Source organism: Ranitomeya imitator, chromosome 3 (assembly GCF_032444005.1).
Source record: "Ranitomeya imitator isolate aRanImi1 chromosome 3, aRanImi1.pri, whole genome shotgun sequence".
In the NCBI taxonomy this organism is placed as follows: domain Eukaryota; kingdom Metazoa; phylum Chordata; class Amphibia; order Anura; family Dendrobatidae; genus Ranitomeya; species Ranitomeya imitator.
The window spans coordinates 468,895,686-468,916,784 of NC_091284.1; the positions used below are offsets into that span (position 1 = coordinate 468,895,686).

General features: G+C 41.6%; 1 protein-coding gene across 1 annotated transcript in view; it reads right to left on the reverse strand.

Annotated features, from left to right (window-relative positions):
- The window catches only part of LOC138670273 (sphingosine-1-phosphate transporter SPNS2), a 169,725-nt gene extending 159,638 nt beyond the window's left edge, over nt 1-10,087 (reverse strand). The window contains exon 1 of the mRNA XM_069757466.1: nt 9,621-10,087. Within this exon, the coding sequence (XP_069613567.1) occupies nt 9,621-9,882 (262 nt within the window). The 5' untranslated portion in view covers nt 9,883-10,087. The remainder of the gene's footprint in view (nt 1-9,620) is intronic.
- Nucleotides 10,088-21,099: the final 11,012 nt, after the last annotated feature.

Below are 21,099 nucleotides of genomic sequence, written 5' to 3' on the forward strand. Positions count from 1 at the left end.
GGACAATAAAGGAGGACAATAAGGGAGGACGAGGAGTTGGGACAAGGACAATAAGGGAGGAAGAGGAGTTGGAAGAAGGAAAAGGAGGAGGTCGACAACAAACAAGCACAAAAAGCCTGGGACCAGAGTGGATACTTGATAAATCGGGGCATTTGGTATAATTGAACCATATCTATCTATATATATATATAATTGTCTAAGGGTTTTTCCGTCTGTCTGTCTTTCTGTCTGTCTGTCCTGGAAATCCCGCATCTCTGATTGGTCGAGGCCGCCAGGCGACGATGAGGTCCTAAAGGACGTAGACATCCCGCGTCTCTGATTCAGCGACGGGCAAAGTATCGAAGTAGATGTCATAATGGTTGCCATGGCGACGATGATGTCATAAAGGTTGCCTCGATCAATCAGCGACGGGCACAGTCTGCCGCGAATTCTGGAATCATCATTGTCCATATACTACGGGGACATGCATATTCTAGAATACCCGATGCGTTAGAATCAGGCCACAATCTAGTTATTAATAAAACTCATATTAAAGCATACTTATGCAGATTTTTGGGCTGGACAACCCCTTTAACACTGGGGAAGTTGCCTAAGGTTAGCTACCTGACTTAGCCGAAGACAGATTATTGAATACATAACATCCATAAAAATGAGTGTCACGCCCTTAAGACAATTGTATCTCAATACTGATAGTTAGACAAATAAATATGTGAGAAATTCACATATTCTTTGCATTTTCTGCTGTTGTTTGCACACCTATAATACAAGGTTGTGCTGGACACAAAAACCAGAGACACACTGATATTTCAAGGATTTGTAGTAATAAACAATTCTATTTGAACGAGTTGAACATGGTGCCAACTTATCTGAAGAAATAGTATACATTGGGGATGTGCAAATATTGTATACATAGTATGGGCTTGAGTGGTCGGGCCTACATGGTTTCACTTATGTTTTCATTTATATTATGTGTTAATAAAGTTTTTTTTTCTATCATGTGATACTTGTGTGCATATCATACCGTAGTGCTGCCTTTCTTGTTTACATCAAGAGTCACAGATCTCATTGGTCCATAAAACTTTTGAAAAATATGGATTCCTTTGTCGCTTCATGTTTGATTCTTCTTAAATCTTTGGCAGCCAACATGCGCCTTTATTTCCTCACAGGGTTTTTTCCCGTCGTGTTGTCCATTTGCAACAAAACTTCAGATGGTTCTTTGACCACACCTCAATATATTAGCAATTTCGAGAGTGGTGCATCCCTCAGTAAGACTTTTTAAAAGGGACTTTGACCACTCATTTTGTGCTGGCAACGTACAGGTGCTTTGTGCACCGTGGCTTGGTTTTCCCCTCAATCTTTACCCCCTCTCTCCAGCTTTGCCGTCACAGAGCCACAAAATGGCGTAGGAAGATGGAGACCAAGTCGGTGGAAAGGTGCACTTAAATGTTTGTCCACGCCATGGTGCAACAATGGCCTGTACTTGGTTTGAACAGTTATTCTGTGTTCCTTTTACAATCTTTGACTTTTCAGATTCAGTTAAATCAGGTTTGGTCTATTTTGCCTTAGGAAAACAAGCTTGATAAAGGCTGTTGTATAATTGGCCACAACCTCCCTCATTACACATTTCTCTCTTATGCACATGACATCTGTAAACTTCCCCTCCAAACTACTTATATTTAGACTATTAGACCCTGTGAATTGCTATCACTCCCATATTTTAGGAGTAATTCTACTATATATCCATATCTTATTGAATACTAGCCATGATCGTGGTGATGCTGACTTAATCCCACGGTCACTGCACCATTTTCAATAGACTTAGATAAAGTTTCTTTACATTTAGTGCTATTCCATAATCTTTATTATACTGTTTTGCTTCCGTTGTGACTTCATTACAGTCCACTTACCTCTGATATAATTGACTTCCCGGTATTCAATATTCTCTATTGTGTACACACAGTATCAATGGCAGCATGGCGCTTCATTACATAGATCATGTTTATCGCACTGCGCTACCTTATCCTTTGTATTTACTTATACGTACACTTTTTTATGGTTTATTTTTCGGCTCTTTATTATCCATTATTTCTGAAGAAGGTTGGAGTTTACGATCAAACAAATAACTTGTTTTTGATTGCATGAAACTGAATACATGATACCGCATGGTTCATCGGATTTGTGTGCCAAGTTCTTCAGTTTGGAGTCGATCACAATCTGATTGAGTAGGATCAGAGTAAATAGGTTTCAATAAGTAATTGGTTTTTAGTAGGGCTTAATTAATTGGTCGTCCCAATTTATTAATTCCCATAAACCTACCAAGAATAAGGAATTTAAACTCTAGAAATCCTGTTTACATCTTCTTACTGTATTTTATGACTTGCACGTTCATTCTTAAGAAGTATATAGATGTGCAGCCGAGATTTAGCACAAGCGATTAGTTCTTATACATGAGAAAATACCAACCTACGCAACAAGCTTAGCTCTGCTATATCTGCACATAACTTTTACAGACCCCGACATGATGAATGAAATCATTGATCAGCTGATCTCATGCTCCGTGTAATCAGATTACTGGGTGTTAATGAGATTTAAAGCGCACACCTCCCTGGCTGGCTGACACTGTGGCTGACAAGTACGCTGGGTGGCCATGCCCCTGGCCTTGTCCTGCGCACCATATGGAATGCCGTCCTGCCTGTTACTGAATATATACCTGTGAGCTGACGCCAGTCACCTCTGACGCAGGGTGTTTAGGTCTCAATATTTAGGCAAATCATTGCAATATAATCTGCCAGCATCCTCCTGTAATTATTAAAAACGGGTATAATTACTTCCTCAACCGTCTGGGTCTTAGCACAAGCTCACATGGGATGATAGGAGATATATGCAGGAGTGTCACAGGTGATTAAAACATTCCGGAGGCATTCCGCACACACTTAGAACACATTCCTTTCCTGTGATGAATGTTCCCTTCCTACCTGCTCAAATGTATAGCGTTTCTACAAGCGCATTTTGCAAAACCTAATGTGTAGACTTTTATTTTATATAATACATACCACCAATATATTACCGTATTTTTCGGATTTAAGATGCACCCCAAATTTTCAGAAGGAAATTGGTGGTGTGGGGGGCTCCGCCGGCATTTTGTGAAAGTCCGGAGGCTCCCGCACATCCATTGCTATAATGTGGTGGCCTTTGGGAAACTCCATCCCAGGCTGGTGTGGCAGGTCTCTTCAGCACTCGAGCCTGGTAATGGAGTATGATTGTTGACCTGTAACGTCGGACCAGGACCGCCACAGAATCGCCAGACTCCTGCCACACTATTTGTAAGTATATGCTGCCTATAAGAATTCCCCCAAAAAATTTTTTGGGGAAAAAAAAAAAAGTGCGTCTTATAGTCCAAAAAATACGGTATGTAATGGTAGGTCAACGTTGGGGCATCAAATGTGTGAGGTGCTTGTTAACTGGTCAAAATACAGTAGTTTTGAAAAATTGATGTGGTATAGGTCACACAACATTAGGTGGCTTAAGAACAAAAAGGACTTAAGGGAACCTGTCACCACTTCTTTTACCAGCTAAAAATATAATTTTATTCAATGTTAGCTACGCATTCCCTAAATACTTATGTAACCCCCTGACTCCCCATGTATCACCCATAAAAACCTTTTATATATCTCCCGCGATGTATGCTAATAGGTTCTGTCCGGTCCGATGGGCGTGGCTTAAGTTCCCGCACTACACCCCTCTTCTCAGATGCTGCACGTAGTCCTTGACATGGATGACGCAGATGGCTGTGAGATATCGTGCCAGCGCAGTCAAATGGTTTTCTGCACAAAATCTGCATCTCCTGGTAGAAAAAGCAGGTGCAGATTTGACACATTTGTTAATGCGGATTTTGTGCATTTTTGTTGCGGATTTCATGGGTTTTTTACCCCTGTGGATTTCTATAATGGAGGGGTGCAGAAACGCTGCAGATCCACACAAAAGAAGTAACATGCTCCTTTCAATCCGCTGCGTTTTCCATGCGGAATTTTCCTCACCATTAGCACAGTATTTTTTTTTCCTATTGATTTACATTGTACTGTAAATCACTTTGCGGATCTGCATAGTTTCTGCGCAGAAAAAAACTTGCGGATCCGCAGTAAATCCGCAACGTGTGCACATAGCCTTAGAGTGACGGCTGACGGGATGTCTTAACTATATGATGGCAGAAGCCTGTGCTGCAAAGCTTATTAACAAAAGCATCCAAAACAATATGGCCACATCTTTGTTTAAACAGGACAGCAGGTAGCATAGCTGTACTTATAATTTATTTACTGACATTCTGTTCACAAACCGCTAAGGCCATGTTCACATGTCCAGTAATCACTTGTAACAGTAGCAAACTGATTTCAACAAGCTTTTTTTATTTTTTATTTTGAAGTCTATAAAAAAAAACAGATCCCATATTCATCCATTTTTCTTTTGTTTGAAAATTATCTTTTTTTTTTTTTTGCTTACTGGATTACTTTCATGTGAGAGAAATACGGCTGGCAATTTCACAGATCTGTTTTCCATAGTCTTCGATTTAAATTTAAAGAAAAAAAAAAAAAAAAGGGGGGGATGCAGTTGAAAGCAATTTTTTTTTAGATGGACAAAAAAAAACAAAACAAAAAAAAAAAAAAAACCCTTTTTTTGATAACGGATTGCTGCTGGATCCGTTCTAATGAGTGATTACTGGACAAAGCCATCCATAACCTATCTCCTCCATATATCTCTGAACTAATCTCCCGATATCTTCGTTCACGTAATCTCCGGTCCTCCCAAGACCTCCTTCTCTCCTCCACACTTATTCACTCCTCATCCAACCGCCTCCAAGACTTCTCCCGAATATCCCCCATCCTCTGGAACTCTCTGCCCGAACACGTCCGACTATCAACCACATTCGGATCTTTCAGACGGAACCTGAAAACCCACCTCTTCAGGAAAGCCTACAGCCTGCACTGACCCCGCTGCCTCCTCACCACTACCGGAGCTACAGTCTCACCAACATCAGAGATGCTGCAACCCTCAACCTACTGTCTCCTTCCCCACCATCCTGTAGAATGTAAGCCGCAAGGGCAGGGTCCTCGCCCCTCTGTATCAGTCTGTAATTGTTAGTTTGCTTACTGTAAGTGGTATCTGTAATTTGTATGTAACCCCTTCTCATGTACAGCACCATGGAATCAATGGTGCTATATAAAATAATAATAATAATAATAATAATAATAATAATAATGTAAACATAGCCTGAGAAGGATAAGAACAGATTTTAGAACTCGGTAACATTTCAAGTAAAGACACATTCTGTCAATTGTTTTATTTGTGTAACTAATTACTACACTTGCTATTTACCAATGCCCCATATTGAGCCTAATAAAAGGGGCCCCCAGTCACACTACAGCCATAGTTAGTGTAGGCTCTAGTGAGGAGGCAAGCGTAGGTTACACTGGACATCCCCCAGACAGACGACATCTGTGACGAGAAGAACATATGTATTACCAGTAGACAGATTATGGGAAATACCTCGCAGCCTGCACGGGGAACCTGCATTGCCTAATATACTTCTTCATTAAAATGCTAAGTAATCACATAGACACCTATTCACACACAATAGTACATAGACGGGATACGAGATATCAGAGGTATATTAGCAGCCTTCTCATCCACTTACTGAATTTGCACTGCAGTCATAGGAAGATTCCCTAGGTGTAAAGTCATGGAGTCAATGGTGCCCTAAGGGAATGGGGCAAGGTTAATGTTTTAGAGAGAACCAGGAGCCTTTTGTTTCTGTGGAAACCAATAAAAGCCATAATGTAATGATACCGCTGAGAAGACGAGGTGTATTGTTGATTTAGGAAATGCCAGTGAAGTATTATTGGACCACGACTATCAAAAAAAGCGGCATCTTTTCTATAGATCACACAATGGCACGTGGATTGGGGATATTCTACTAATGACGAGATCATTCTTTAGAATCACCGAATAATAATTTTTGTATTTATATGATCATTTATCCTTTACATTTGTTACTTTGCTGTCTCTTTGACAAGTGGCCATTTGTGACAGTGAAGTTGGAGCTGAATAATCCACATACTCTTTCTATACAATCTCATTCTAGAGATAAAGGTGTCCCACAAACATAATCAGCTATCCACAGGATGTATGATAAAAGTATCACTGATCATAGAATGGGGGGTCCCAAAGCCCCTTGTGTGACTGGAGCGATGTATGCAAATTGCCTCTCCAGAGAAAAAGAGGACTTAACTCTATAGCGCCACCTGTTGGAAGTAGCGATCCTACAAGTCACAATCAACCCTTTAACGAGTCGTGCAATATGACTTAGGATAAAAGCCAAATCAGTATCTCAATTCGCAGACACAGTGTTTCGGGCTGTTGGCCCTCGTCAGTGCGAAGCATGAGAACTGATTTGGCTAGATGAGAGGCTCTGGACTGGAGCGATATATGAATTGTAGCTCTTACTTAAGAGGAAACATATTGCCAGTAGACATTGTCTGGATCATTCAGGGTCTCCGCAGCCGGACCCTCAACAATCCTACTTTTATATAAATTAAGAATAAATCTTTCTTCAAACTGTTGTGTTTAGTCTGGCCACATTTACAGTTTATCAGTTAATATTGGCAATCTGTTACTAAAATACATTACATATTCAGACATTTACTTCTAATCAGCAAATTCTGAGCCATCTATATATCAATCTTTTAACAATGATAAAATATGAGGTAGTTATAATGGAATTTGTAGAGCGCTAAGCACATGCAGAACATTACCCAACATTTCATATGTGATATCTAAATATCAAGTGATTTATTAGGCTTCATTCAGTCCCATGTTTTGGGCAACAAATGCAATCAATTACACTTACTGGAACTACGATATGTGGAGAAGAAGCTTTCTACTCCAGATAACTATATGAATAGTGTTTCTCCAAGCTTTTTCCCCATAACAATTATATACTGTATATAATTTATTATAATTCTAAGAAACCATAACCTGGACTAATCATTGAACTAGTTTGATGGTGATCCACCAGTTATTGCTCAGTAGGTGCCAGTAGCCGGTTTCTAGGCACACTGGCAAGCTACCAAGGATACGGATTTCAGTGAGAAATGACTAAGGACAGCGCAACTGAGCCCGAGCCCAGAGCCAGTGCCGAAGCCCGAGCCCAGAGCCAGTGCCAGAGCCCAAGCCCAGAGCCAGTGCCCGAGCCCAGAGCCAGTGGCCGAGCCCAGAGCCAGTGGCCGAGCCCAGAGCCAGTGGCGGAGCCCGAGCCCAGAGCCAGTGGCGGAGCCCGAGCCCAGAGCCAGTGGCGGAGCCCGAGCCCAGAGCCAGTGGCGGAGCCCGAGCCCAGAGCCAGTGGCGGAGCCCAGAGCCAGTGCCAGAGCCCAGTGCCCAGAGCCAGTGCCCAGAGCCAGTGCCCAGAGCCAGTGCCCAGAGCCAGTGCCCAGAGCCCAGAGCCCGAGCCCAGAGCCCGAGCCCAGTACCAGTGCCCAGAGCCCCAAGTCCCAAGCCCAGAGCCCCAAGCCCAGAGCCAGTGCATCCCAAACACTGATTGGCAGCTCTTTGCCTATTAATGTGTGCAGGCAGAATTCTGTCAGTAAATCCTGTCAATGAATGGCTAGGGAATTATCCTGAATATATCAGACTCCTGCCTTAATAGTAGACTCCTCGCTGGCATGTGCTTTCATACATTAAGATGGAAATTCTTTAGAACTATAGCCTAGAGTTCGGACCACCACAAATTAAGAAATAGCGTATTCAAGGGATGATAGAAACATTTAAGATTTATTATCTTTATTTTAGTTAAGCTTCTTTCAACTGCTCTATTTCTCAAAATGGTAAAATCTTAGATGTCACAAGTCTACGTGCACCTGACAACTTTTTTTTTTTTGAGAAAAATAATCCATGTACAGCTGACATGAGAGAAAAAAATGGGTCAGTTTAGCTGAATGAGAACGCAAAGCAGTTACAATGTAACTGTATATATATATATTTTATACACAAACAACATTATTTTAATCCTTTTTCTAACAATACAGCAGCAAAGCCAATCACAATGGAAACGTCACTGATTATGATGGAATGGCCTGTCAACAGAAACAACAGTGGAAGCTCTGTAGAAGCCATTACTACCGCGTCTGCAAAAATAATAGATCTGAAAGTAGACGTTTACAGAAAAGCAAAACGGAAACATAAATGTCACCTATTTTATGTGTATGAATAAGTGCAACAATATCAATTTATGTAGAAATGTGACCAACGTTATTTATACAAGCACATTGCATAATAGATGTCCACTTCTTTCCTTGGAATTAACATCAACATCCTATCAATACTGTGCATAGGTTTTATTGATTGATTTTCAATCCGATAATGACTTGGGAATGTGCACATCTACCCACTTGAATGAGGATATTAGAAAAGGAGAACATATCCAAGGCTAAGAAACACTATTTAGGGCATGTACAATGTAACAGTTCTCCACTTGGAAGCTCACCCCATAGCTGGAGAGCAAATGAAGCCTTCAAAACACAATCTGCCATTACAACCTAGCGCTTTATTTTCCCACCTACACCCATATCCTCTTGGGATGAGGCAGGGCTTTATCAGGGTTTACATGAAGTTGGATTTTTTATGAGCACTTCAGGTTCTTCATATGCCTACCAACCAAAATTGAATTCAACCCATCTGAAACATGTAGTCTTCTACTCATGTTCTTGTGGTTCCTCACATGCTAAGGCCATCATATTCCATGCATGGAGAAATGGAAATAGGAATTTTACCTCCTAATTTGCAATTGGTATTCATGATCAAAAATGGATGTGTGCATCACCCAGATAACATTTACCTGCCCTCATCCTGCTCCTCAAGGGACCATACTAGGAGGACCAGAAAGCATGTAGCACCAGGATGCTTCACTGGGTCCTGGAAGTATTGGCTAATTCTTTGTAGCCCTACTGCCATGCCTGGTGGCCCTCAATGTCTAGATTGCACTGCAATGCTGCAAATCCAATCTTCATTTAGAAGAGGACACTAATGAAGTGGTGACTGGAAACTATCTCCGTGCCCACAGGGTAACTGCTGCTTATAGGACTACTGAAGCCAAGGTTTCCTGTACAGGGCAATGAGCATCTACCATAAAATGATCATTACAAGAACAAAAATGATAACTGCAACATGGAAGGATGTTCTGGGGAAAAAAGGTATATGTGACCTTGAAGCATCCCAATTGTTGAATGTCTTACTGCTCCACAAATGCAAAGCAAGTGACCTTAGGTGACAGTGTGCATGGTATACTGCTGGAGGAACATTATAGGCAGTGGATCCACTAGATGGATCTTATTGAGCAACTAAATCTCCACTGTATATACATTTAATTAGATATTATGAAATTATATATATATATATATATATATGTATATATATATATATATATATATATATATATATATATATATATATACACACACACACATATATATATGTGGCTGGGGAACACATGGGTTGGTAGGTGGCACACATGGCAGTGCCCTCCTGGGGTACCCACACACACCCTCTATCATTACATATTACTCGGGTCTCACCTGCCACGGTGTACCTGTCCAGGTAGTTGAGCACGTTGCCCACGCTTAGGATGCCAGCTGCTGCCACCCTGGCACGCCTCATGTTGAGGGGCTTCTCGGGCAGGCTCCCGGGGCTCTCCATCTCTGCGGCTTTCCTATCCAGAGGGGTAGTGACCGGATTCATCCTCCCAGAGAGGGTCTCCACACCCCCGTCCTCTGCCCCCGGGATGCAGTCCTGGCTGCTGCCCCCCGTGCCCGCTCCATCACTCTCCAGGCACATCATGAGCTGCTGCCCGGAGCTCCGCCAGTGATCCCGGGCAGCTGGATGGAAGAGCGTCACGTTGCCGTTCCTGGCTCCTCGGCAGTGAATGAGACAAAGCGCCGGTGAGTGAGAGCAGCCCTGCAGGCTTCAGGCTCGCAGCCCCCGGTGAGCGCTGCCGTGGGTGACACTTGACAGCTCGGGCTGGAGCGTGCTCCCCCTCCACTACCCTGCTGTACTGCGGAGAGGTGCGGGCGGGGGAGAGGGCATTCTGGGCTAGCTGGCCCCGCCCCTTTTACACCGTCCTGGAGGAGAGAAATAAGCCGACACCTGATTCTGATGTGCATCGGTCCAGTATGCTGCTATCCTGTGTGATCCGCAGCGCCACCTGCTGGTTCCTCTGTCATCCCTCAGTTGTTGGCTAATATATTGCTCTTAGCAGCTGCGGTGATCAAACTCACCTCCCAGGTATACACATGGTCCACAAGTACAGCTAGCCCTAATCTGGGGGTCAAACTCACCTCCCAGGTATACACATGGTCCACAAGTACAGCTAGCCCTAATCTGGGGGTCAAACTCACCTCCCAGGTATACACATGGTCCACAAGTACAGCTAGCCCTAATCTGGGGGTCAAACTCACCTCCCAGGTATACACATGGTCCACAAGTACAACTAGCCCTAATCTGGGGGTCAAACTCACCTACCAGGTACATACATGGTCCACAAGTACAACCAGCCCTAATCTGGGGGTCCAACTCACCTCTCAAGTATACACATGGTCCACAAGTACAACTAGCCCTAATCTGGGGGTCAAACTCACCTCCCAGGTACATACATGGTCCACAAGTACAGCTAGCCCTAATCTGGGATCAAACTCGCCTCTCAGGTATACACATGGTCCACAAGTACAACTAGCCCTAATCTGGGGGTCAAACTCACCTACCAGGTACATACATGGTCCACAAGTACAACCAGCCCTAATCTGGGGGTCCAACTCACCTCTCAAGTATACACATGGTCCACAAGTACAACTAGCCCTAATCTGGGGGTCAAACTCACCTCCCAGGTACATACATGGTCCACAAGTACAACTAGCCCTAATCTGGGGGTCAAACTCACCTACCAGGTACATACATGGTCCACAAGTACAACCAGCCCTAATCTGGGATCAAACTCGCCTCTCAGGTATACACATGGTCCACAAGTACAACTAGCCCTAATCTGGGGATCAAACTCACCTCCCAGGTACATACATGGTCCACAAGTACAGCTAGCCCTAATCTGGGATCAAACTCGCCTCTCAGGTATACACATGGTCCACAAGTACAACTAGCCCTAATCTGGGGGTCAAACTCACCTCCCAGGTTCATACATGGTCCACAAGTACAACTAGCCCTAATCTGGGGGTCAAACTCACCTCCCAGGTATACACATGGTCCACAAGTACAACTAGCCCTAATCTGGGGGTCAAACTCACCTACCAGGTACATACATGGTCCACAAGTACAACCAGCCCTAATCTGGGGGTCCAACTCACCTCTCAAGTATACACATGGTCCACAAGTACAACTAGCCCTAATCTGGGGGTCAAACTCACCTCCCAGGTACATACATGGTCCACAAATACAACTAGCCCTAATCTGGGGGTCAAACTCACCTCCCAGGTTCATACATGGTCCACAAGTACAACTAGCCCTAATCTGGGGGTCCAACTCACCTCCCAGGTATACACATGGTCCACAAGTACAACTAGCCCTAATCTGGGGATCAAACTCACCTCCCAGGTACATACATGGTCCACAAGTACAGCTAGCCCTAATCTGGGATCAAACTCACCTCCCAGGTTCATACATGGTCCACAAGTACAACTAGCCCTAATCTGGGGGTCCAACTCACCTCCCAGGTATACACATGGTCCACAAGTACAACTAGCCCTAATCTGGGGGTCAAACTCACCTACCAGGTACATACATGGTCCACAAGTACAACCAGCCCTAATCTGGGGGTCCAACTCACCTCTCAAGTATACACATGGTCCACAAGTACAACTAGCCCTAATCTGGGGGTCAAACTCACCTCCCAGGTACATACATGGTCCACAAGTACAACTAGCCCTAATCTGGGGGTCCAACTCACCTTCCAGGTATACACATGGTCCACAAGTACAATTAGCCCTAATCTGGGGATCAAACTCACCTCTCAGGTATACACATGGTCCACAAGTACAACTAGCCCTAATCTGGGGATCAAACTCACCTCTCAGGTATACACATGGTCCACAAGTACAACTAGCCTAATCTTGGGATCAAACTTACCTCTCAGGTATATACATGGCCTGGAAGTCTTGTTCTCCTTGGCCCAGGTAAGACGCTTCTGGTGTTGTCTATTGATCATGAGTGGCTTGACACAAGTAATGCGACACTTGTAGCCCATGTCCTGGATACATCTGTGTGGTGGCTCTTGAAGCAATGATTCCAGCAGCAGTCCACTCCTTGTGAATCTCCCCAAATTTTTGAATGACCTTTTCTTAGCAATCCTTTCAAGACTGTGGTTATCTCGGTTGCGTGTGCACCTTTTTCTACCACACTTTTTCCGTCCACTGAACTTTCCATTAATATGCTTGGATACAGCCCTATGTGAACAGCCAGCTTCTTTAGCAATGACCTTTTGTGGATTACCCTCCTTGTGGAGTGTGTAAATGACTGCCTTCTGGACATCTGTCAAGTCAGCAGTCTTCCCCATGATTGTGGAGCCTTGTGAAACAGACTAAGGGACCTTTTTAAATGCTTAAGAAGCCTTTGCAGGTGTTTTTCGTTAATTATTATAATTTACTGAGATAATGACTTTTGGGTTTTCATTGGCTGTAAGCCATAATCATCAACATTAACAGAAATAAACACTTGAAATAGATCGCTCTGTTTGTAATGACTCTATATGAGTTTCACTTTTTGTATTGAAGAACTGAAATAAATGAACATTTTGATGATATTCTAATTTTGTGAGAAGCCCCTCTTTCTATCTGTCTATCTTATCACATATCAATCCAGTCCGTCTGTACATCTATCTTGGAAAATCTTACCTCCCCCCCCCCCCCAGAAAGCAGCACTCCATTGAAGAATTAGTAAAACTGTGGTTTAATAGCCCATGGGGGTTCTGCAATAATTTTGTTTCAATTGAGAACCTTTTTCAAGCACTGTTTACCCCTGGAAGAAGCAAGTGGCAAAACGTGGGGACTCTAATCCTTTCTTCACTGTTCTACCCTAACTCTGTAACCAGTAAGTAAACATCGCTTAGTACTTAATACTCTGTCATGACCTCTGTGAAGCAGGTAACTTCTAAATATACATGGGCAATGTCATCATTAGCATTATTATGCACGTTTAAAGCATTACCAATCCCTTGTATGATGTACAATAACAAATTGTATTGTGGTATCGTGTTAGCCAGAAAAATCGATGTGAATACTTTTACTTTTCTGCCCATTGATGACAGAAGTATTCTGGGAGTGATACCATTATTGGCTAACCAGAAAATAATATGTTTGCAAGCTTTCAGAGCACAGAGGCTCCTTCTTCAGGCAAGATTACAGATATCTATTTGTAATCTGGCCTGAAGAAGGAGCCTCTGTGCTCTGAAAGCTTGCAAACATATTATTTTCTGGTTAGCCAATAAAGGTATCACTCCCAGAATACTTCTGTCATCATTGGGCAGAAAAGTATTCACATCAATCCCTTGTATGTAATCTTTTTGATTACATATTTTTTGCCCCGATAGTAAAGGGTGCATATTGTATATAAGCTAGGATTTTTTACTCTTCCCTTTTTTGAGGCATTTCCTATTTCATGTTACTGATTTTAATATTAACACTAAAGATTGATGTTTTCATATTTTGATAGATCTCTTCATTTTTCCAGTTCCTAATTGTTACTGGAATACGTGTTGATATAGGTAGTAACGATGCAATGTGCCCAAATTTTAACATCGGCCCATTTTCCTTTTTTGTAATTTATAAAATGTAAAAGATAAGAATATGCACAGTATATATTGCCTAAAATACAAAGGAAACGTGTCATCTTTAACTTTAGGCCTTTTAGAGATAATTTCATCTTCAACTTGTTTAATTGTTCACATTAATAGTAATATGGATCAGGGGTGCCCAAGCTTTTACATGGCACTGTATCTTATAGACGTAAATCTAGGAATTTCCTTTCCAACACTTTACAAATCATTCTGCTAAGAAAGTTGAATGCTTTCCCTACAGAATATCTTAAATATTTCTGAAGTCCAGCTAATACAAATCATATGTGGTGTTTTTTTCCTAAAAGGTATCAGACACTGAGGACTCTCAAATGTTAATATTTTTCTATCTACTGACTAACACAGTACAAAGATATATATTTGTCCTGTAACTTCTTGTGACTTGTTCCTACTACTAAGTGAATTATAAGGAACTAATTGAAATACATTAGCACTGGAAAGTAAAGCTGTGTACTCTTCATTAAGTGTGTGCAGGGCTTCATTAATGCAGATGTAATTAGCCGTCCACACACTGTTGTGCTTACCTATGCAAGCGCATGCAATTATCCCTGCAGAAAGTTCTCACCTCTGTCCACTACTCATGCCAAGCATCGCTGTAGTCATAATATACATCACGGGTCCTGTATAATGTGAATATTCTATATAGATTGCATACAGATTGCTAACTATCCCTGTTCTCAGCCTCACTATTTTCCTCCTTATTGCCATTTGCCTGGTGCGTAGATCCACCGGGAAACAAGTGTGTACAGGTGAGCGGCAGCTGCTTCTGCCCCTCTCCCTACAGAATCAAATATACTGGTGGCTGACCCAGGGGTCATACTGTATGCATGGATTCCAATCACAATCATCCCCTAGTGGGGTCCATACGACTTTCTGATCTCAACTTTTTCCTGATCTAAACAAAAAACAGTGATTCTGGCATCTTTTTTCCTTTTTTGTTGTTCACTATATGGCATAAATATTCTAATATTTTATTAGAATATTGGAGTTAATTATATTAGAGTTCAGTTTTGCCCATGAAGTATGATTTTTTTTTTTAAATGTATTTATATTCTGGGGAAAGGGGGGTATGAACTTAATGTTTTTATTTTTAAAAACATCTCTCTCTCTCTACATACAGTATATATATATATACAGTGGAGGCAATAAGTATTTGATCCCTTGCTGATTTTTTAAGTTTGCCCCCTGACAAAGACATGAACAGTCTATAATTTTAAGGGTAGGTTAAAGGGAACCTGTCACCTGAATTTGGCGGGACCGGTTTTCAGTCATATGGGCGGAGTTTTCAGGTGTTTGATTCACCCTTTCCTTACCCGCTGGCGGCATGCTGGCTGAAATATTGGATTGAACTTCATTCTCTGTCCTCCATAGTACATGCCTGCACAAGGCAAGATTGCATGGTCTTCTTGAGCAGGGGGACCTTGTGGACACTGCAGGATTTTAAACCTTTATGGTGTAATGTGTTACCAATGGTTTTCTTGATGACTGTGGTCCCAGCTGTCTTGAGATCATTAACAAGTTCCACACCTTGTAGTTTTAGGCTGATATCTCATCTTCTTCATGATCAAGGATAACCCACGAGGTGAGATTTTGCATGGTGCCCCTGATCGATGTCAATTGACAGTCATTTTGTATTTCTTCCATTTTCATACTATTGCACCAACAGTTGTCTCCTTCTCACCCAGTGTCTTACTTATGGTTTTGTAGCCCATTCCAGCTTTGTGCAGAACTATGATCTTGTCCCTGACACCCTTATAAAGCTCTTTGGTCTTGCCCATGTTGTAGAGGTTATAGTCTGACTGATTAATTGAGTCTGTGGACAGGAGTCTTTTATAAAGGTGACTATGTAAGACAGCTGTCTTTAATGCAGGTAACGAGTTGATTAGGAGCATCTAACTGGTCTGTAGGATTCAGAACTCTTAATGGTTTGTAGAGGATCAAATACATATTTTTCACTGTAAAATGCAAATAAACTTATATAATTTATACAATGTGATTTTCTGGATTTTATTTTTGATATTCTATCTCTCAATGTTAAAATTCACCAACCCTTAAAATTATAGACTGTTCATGTCTTTGTCAGTGGGAAAACTTACTAAATCAGTAAGGGATCAAATACTTATTTCCCCCACTGTATATATACAGTTGTGTGAAAAAGTGTTTGCTCCCTTCCTGATTTTCTATTTTGTTGCACTTAAATGTTTCAGATCACCAAACAAATTTAAATATTAGACAAAGATAACAAAAGTACAAAATGCAGTTTTTAAATGGAGGTCTTTATTATAAAGGTAAAAAGAAATTCAAACCTTCAGGGCCCCATGTGAAAAAGTGATTGCTCCTAAACCTAATAACTGGTTGGGCCTACTTCACTTTGTCAGGCAGGTCCTATTTAAGTGATTTCATGATTGCAAGTGGGTGTGGCAGTAATGAGCCCTGGGTGTGTCTAGCAAATTTGAACTCAGCTGTGAGAAACCACAGTTAATTTATGTTTTAAGGGGGGTGAGGGGGATTTTACTTTTTCACACAGGGCTCTGTAGGTTTGGATTTCTTTTTCCCTTAATAATAAAGACCTTCATTTAAAAACTGCAATTTGTGATTACTAGTGCTATTCTTGTCTAATCAAATTTGTTTGGTAACCTGAAACATTTTTAAGTGAGACAAACATGCAAACAAATAGGAAATCATGAAGGGGGCAAACACTTTTTAGCTGCTTGGTCTGACTACTTCTAAGGACTGATTTGGGTGAGATCGTCTTTTCAGTGCTAAATTTATATTATATATATATTTTGGGTGTTTATGGTGTCACAGCTGTGATAGCAATACGTTTTTTTATCCTAATTAAACCCATACTATTATATTTATCTTATTTTCCTAGTATTGTGATAGTGCTGCTATATGGATACATCTATAGTATAATATTTCATCATGGAGTGTATTATGGTCTCTGTATTCCCGGTCTGTATACATTTATATTAGTGTCAGACTTTTGTCTTTGTTCTTCACTGCGATTACTGTTGTCCATTTTTTAAATTTTTATAGCATTTATTTTAATTTGATTATTTACAAATAAATAATAAAATATTAATATATTTTATATGGGTATTTTTGTACTCCTTGTGTTCTTTTTGTATATAGCTGTATTTTGGAGTATACCTGTTTTAATGGTGGTTGTTTTATTGATTTAATTCATTTAATATATTTTTTTTATTAATAATAACATATTAATTAACCCCTTCATGACCTTGGGATTTTCCGTTTTTCCGTGTTCGTTTTTCGCTCCTCTCCTTCCCAGAGCCATAACTTTTTTATTTTTCCATCAATATGGCCATTTGAGGGCTTATTTTTTGCGGGATGAGTTGTTCTTTTGAACGACATCATTGGTTTTACCATGTCGTGTACTAGAAAACGGAAAAAAATTCCAAGTGTGGTGAAATTGCAAAAAAGTGCAATCCCACACTTGTTTTTTGTTTGGCTTTTTTGCTAGGTTCACTAAATGCTAAAACTGACCTGATATTATGATTCTCCAGGTCATTACGAGTTCCTAGACTCTAAACATGGCTAGGTTCTCTTTTATCTAAGTGGTGAAAAAATTCCAAACTTTGCTAAAAATAATAATAAATTGCGCCATTTTCCGATACCCACAGCGTCTCCATTTTACGTGATCTGGGGTCAGCTGAGGGCTTATTTTTTGAGTTCCAAGCTGACGTTTTTATTGAGACCACTTTTGTGCAGATACGTTTTTTTGATCGCCCGTTATTGCATTTTAATGCAATGTCACGGCTACCAAAAAAACGTAATTCTGCTTTTTTATTGATAGATCGGGCGATTCTGAATGCGGCGATACCAAATATGTGTAGGTTTGATTTTTTTATTGCTTTATTTTGATTGGGGCGAAAGGGAGGTGATTTAAACTTTTATATTTTTGTTTTTTTCAATTTTTTTTAACTTTTTTTTAACTTTTGCTATGCTTCAATAGCCTCCATGGGAGGCTAGAAGCTGGCACCACTCGATCGGCTCAACTATATAGCAGCGATCATCAGATCACTGCTATGTAGCTGAAATGCAGGCTTGCTATGAGCGCCGACCACAGGGTGGCGCTCACAGCAAATCGGCATCAGTAACCATAGAGGTCTCAAGGACCTCTATGGTTACTATGCAGAAGCATCGCTGATCCGCGATCATGTGAGGGGGGTCGGCGATGCGCTCATTGCGCTGGTTAAATGCCGCTGTTTGCGTTTGACAGCGGCATTTAACTAGTTAATAGCGGCGGGTGAATCGCGATTTCACCCGCCGCTATTGCGGGCACATGTCAGCTGTTCAAAACAGCTGACATGTCTCGGCTTTGATGCGGCTCACCGCCGAAGCCCTGCATCAAAGCGGGGCTTCTGACCTCGGACGTACTATCCCGTCCGGAGGTCAGAAAGGGGTTAAGTGTAAGAACTGTCACACAACTTTTCAAGCAAGTGATAATAACTGTAAGAAAATACAGGAATAATTAAAATATGCTATGTATTCACTAAGGTTTCATTTGTGTAATATTCAGTATAAGAAATATCTGGCACCACATATGCAGTAACACTGCATTTGTTGGTTATTTTTATATTTCTATTTTAATTATTATTATGTGTGCTTTATTTATGTCATCTCCTTAGGTAATTACCGTGAGCCTATATAGACACACTAATGAATGAGGGTGGTCATACACTAGCTAACCTAGATGTGTTAAATAGTCATAAAGAGACAAGCTTCATGACACATCATAGGATAATGTCACCACACACCCCATTTATTTACGCTTGGAATGCTAGTGATATCTCTAATAAATCAATCAGATGTCTACATCATTGGATGTGTGCGCCTATTCATACAATTTTATCCCATTGTGTTTGTTCTTCATTGTTTCCTTTACATTACAGTACAGTTTAACACCTTATGATAGCACCAAATGTATCTCAAACAGTTGACATCCTGCCGATAAGGGGATTACTCCTAAGCTTGAAGAACATCACCCCAGCACTCTGCTTTTGTTTTGTGCCATGAAATACTTTAGTTTTCTCTAGTTTTCGTTTTTTGTTAAATTACATTTTTCTTTCCGTAGCTTGGGTACATTCCAGGATGTTTTTCACTTGATCTCTAATGCTGTGGAACAATAGGAGCTTCATTATCTTGGAGAACAGCTCAAGACACGGCACATCCCGAGCTTCCTATTTCGCTGGCAGAGGAGACAGGGTATCTTCCCTAGCCAAAGGAGATGCCATTTTAGTTACATCAGAGAAAAGTGATAGAATCACAGTGTTTTTTTAGTGATGGAGTGGAAGTATGAAGCTTGAGTGAGAATGCATTCTACCTATGAGGTTCTCTACATACTATAGGCCAGGGGTGTCAAACTGCATTCCTCCAGGGCCGCAAACAGGTCATGTTTTCAGGATTTCCTTGTATTGCACAGGTGATAATTTAATCATCTGCACAGAATGATTCCAGCACCTTGTGTAATGCAAAGGAAATCTTGAAAACACGCATGGTCTGAGTTCCTTGAGGAATGCAGTTTTACACCCCTGCTATAGGCTCTAAGAAAGACGTTGGAGTAAAGTGAGCTAGATTTATCATATTTAGTAATCTTAGTTACCCTTAATATATTCTCTTTTCTCAGTCAATTTTGAGGGCTATGCACATGGATTCCTATGAATGTATCATAACTCAACTGATTAGATCTTAGTAAATAAGAATTAAATTTTACTATTGATGCTCAGGCATGCTGGGGACTCGATCGATTATCCTTGGTGCTCGAGCGCCACGCTCGAGACCCCATCTCGCATGTTTAGCAGCTGTTTTTCAGCCGCTAAACATATAGAGATTTCCTGCCAAACACAGTAATGCTGTAGCCATTTTAGCTACTGGCATTACTGGGACTGGCCGGCTGCATCATATTATCGGGTCTATATAAGACCCGGTGACACAATGCTTGCCACATTGTACCATGGAAAAAGAGTAGGGACAGCTTCTGGAGAAGATAATGTTTGCATTACAAGCCAATAGTTTAGTATGGGGTTTATATTTCCTTACAGTCCCTCCTGCTGAAACCTATAACCAAATAGTCCTTTTCAGGGCTCCATCTGTTCTATTCAATATAAATACCGCAGTTAGTGTTATTTAGTATAGGGACAGAAGCTGGAGAAGTCATAGTAGTTCATTACAGGCCTATAGTCAGGGTTTATAATCTTACAGTTCTTGCTGCAGAAACCTAAAGCCAAAACTCCTTATCAGGGCTACATCTATTCTATTCTAGTCCTTATTAATACCTTCTCTTAGCTGCATACCTAATTAAATATGCGCAACGTGTGCAGTAAGGGACGAGAAAGTGAACTTGCTGCTGATGGTGCCCACAAAGGCTGAGGCCGTGGGCTAGGTGAAAGTGTGCCTGCTGCAGGGGCACAACAAACATACTTATCCACTAAAACTAGCTTCCTGTCCCACTTTCCAGGGGGTGCGGGACTCCATTCTTGAAGCCAGAACAGTGCGAATATATGGTTGGTTAGATGACACATAATGCTTCCAGTATATTTCCCAGCACAACCCTGTTTTCCACATGGTCCAGTCTCACTAGCCAAGAGTCTGGAGCACATAATCCTCATCCTGATCCTTCTTCCTCCCATCATGGCGAGTCCCAGCAGATAAGTGATCCAACACTTGGACACTCCAAGGAGCTCTTTAATTTTCCATTTATTGATTCTGGCTGTTTTCATGAGGGACATGAGGAGCTACGGTTAGTATAAGACGACGGATGAGACACAGTTGCCAACAAGTGATGTTGTTAAGTCAACAAGTCAGGAAGAGGACCAGAGTTCAAAAGTGGTAGATGAGGTGGTGGACGATGAAGTCACTGACCCAACCTTGGAAGGTGCCATGCATTGCGAGCACCGCAGAGCAGAAATGGAGGAATTCGCTATACCACAACAGGCTGCCAGAGTCAGTAGGGAGGCCAGAGTGAGAGGGCGGGTAAGGCTACGTTCACATTAGCGTTTTGCGTGTTTGCGTCGGGCGACGCAGCGGCGACGCATGCGTCATGCGCCCCTATATTTAACATGGGGGATGCATGGGCATGTGTTGTGCTGCGTTGTGCAACGCATGCGTTTTTTTTGCCGCAAGCGTCGGGCGCAGAAAACGCAACAAGTTGCATTTTTCTTGCGTCCAAATTTCGGCAA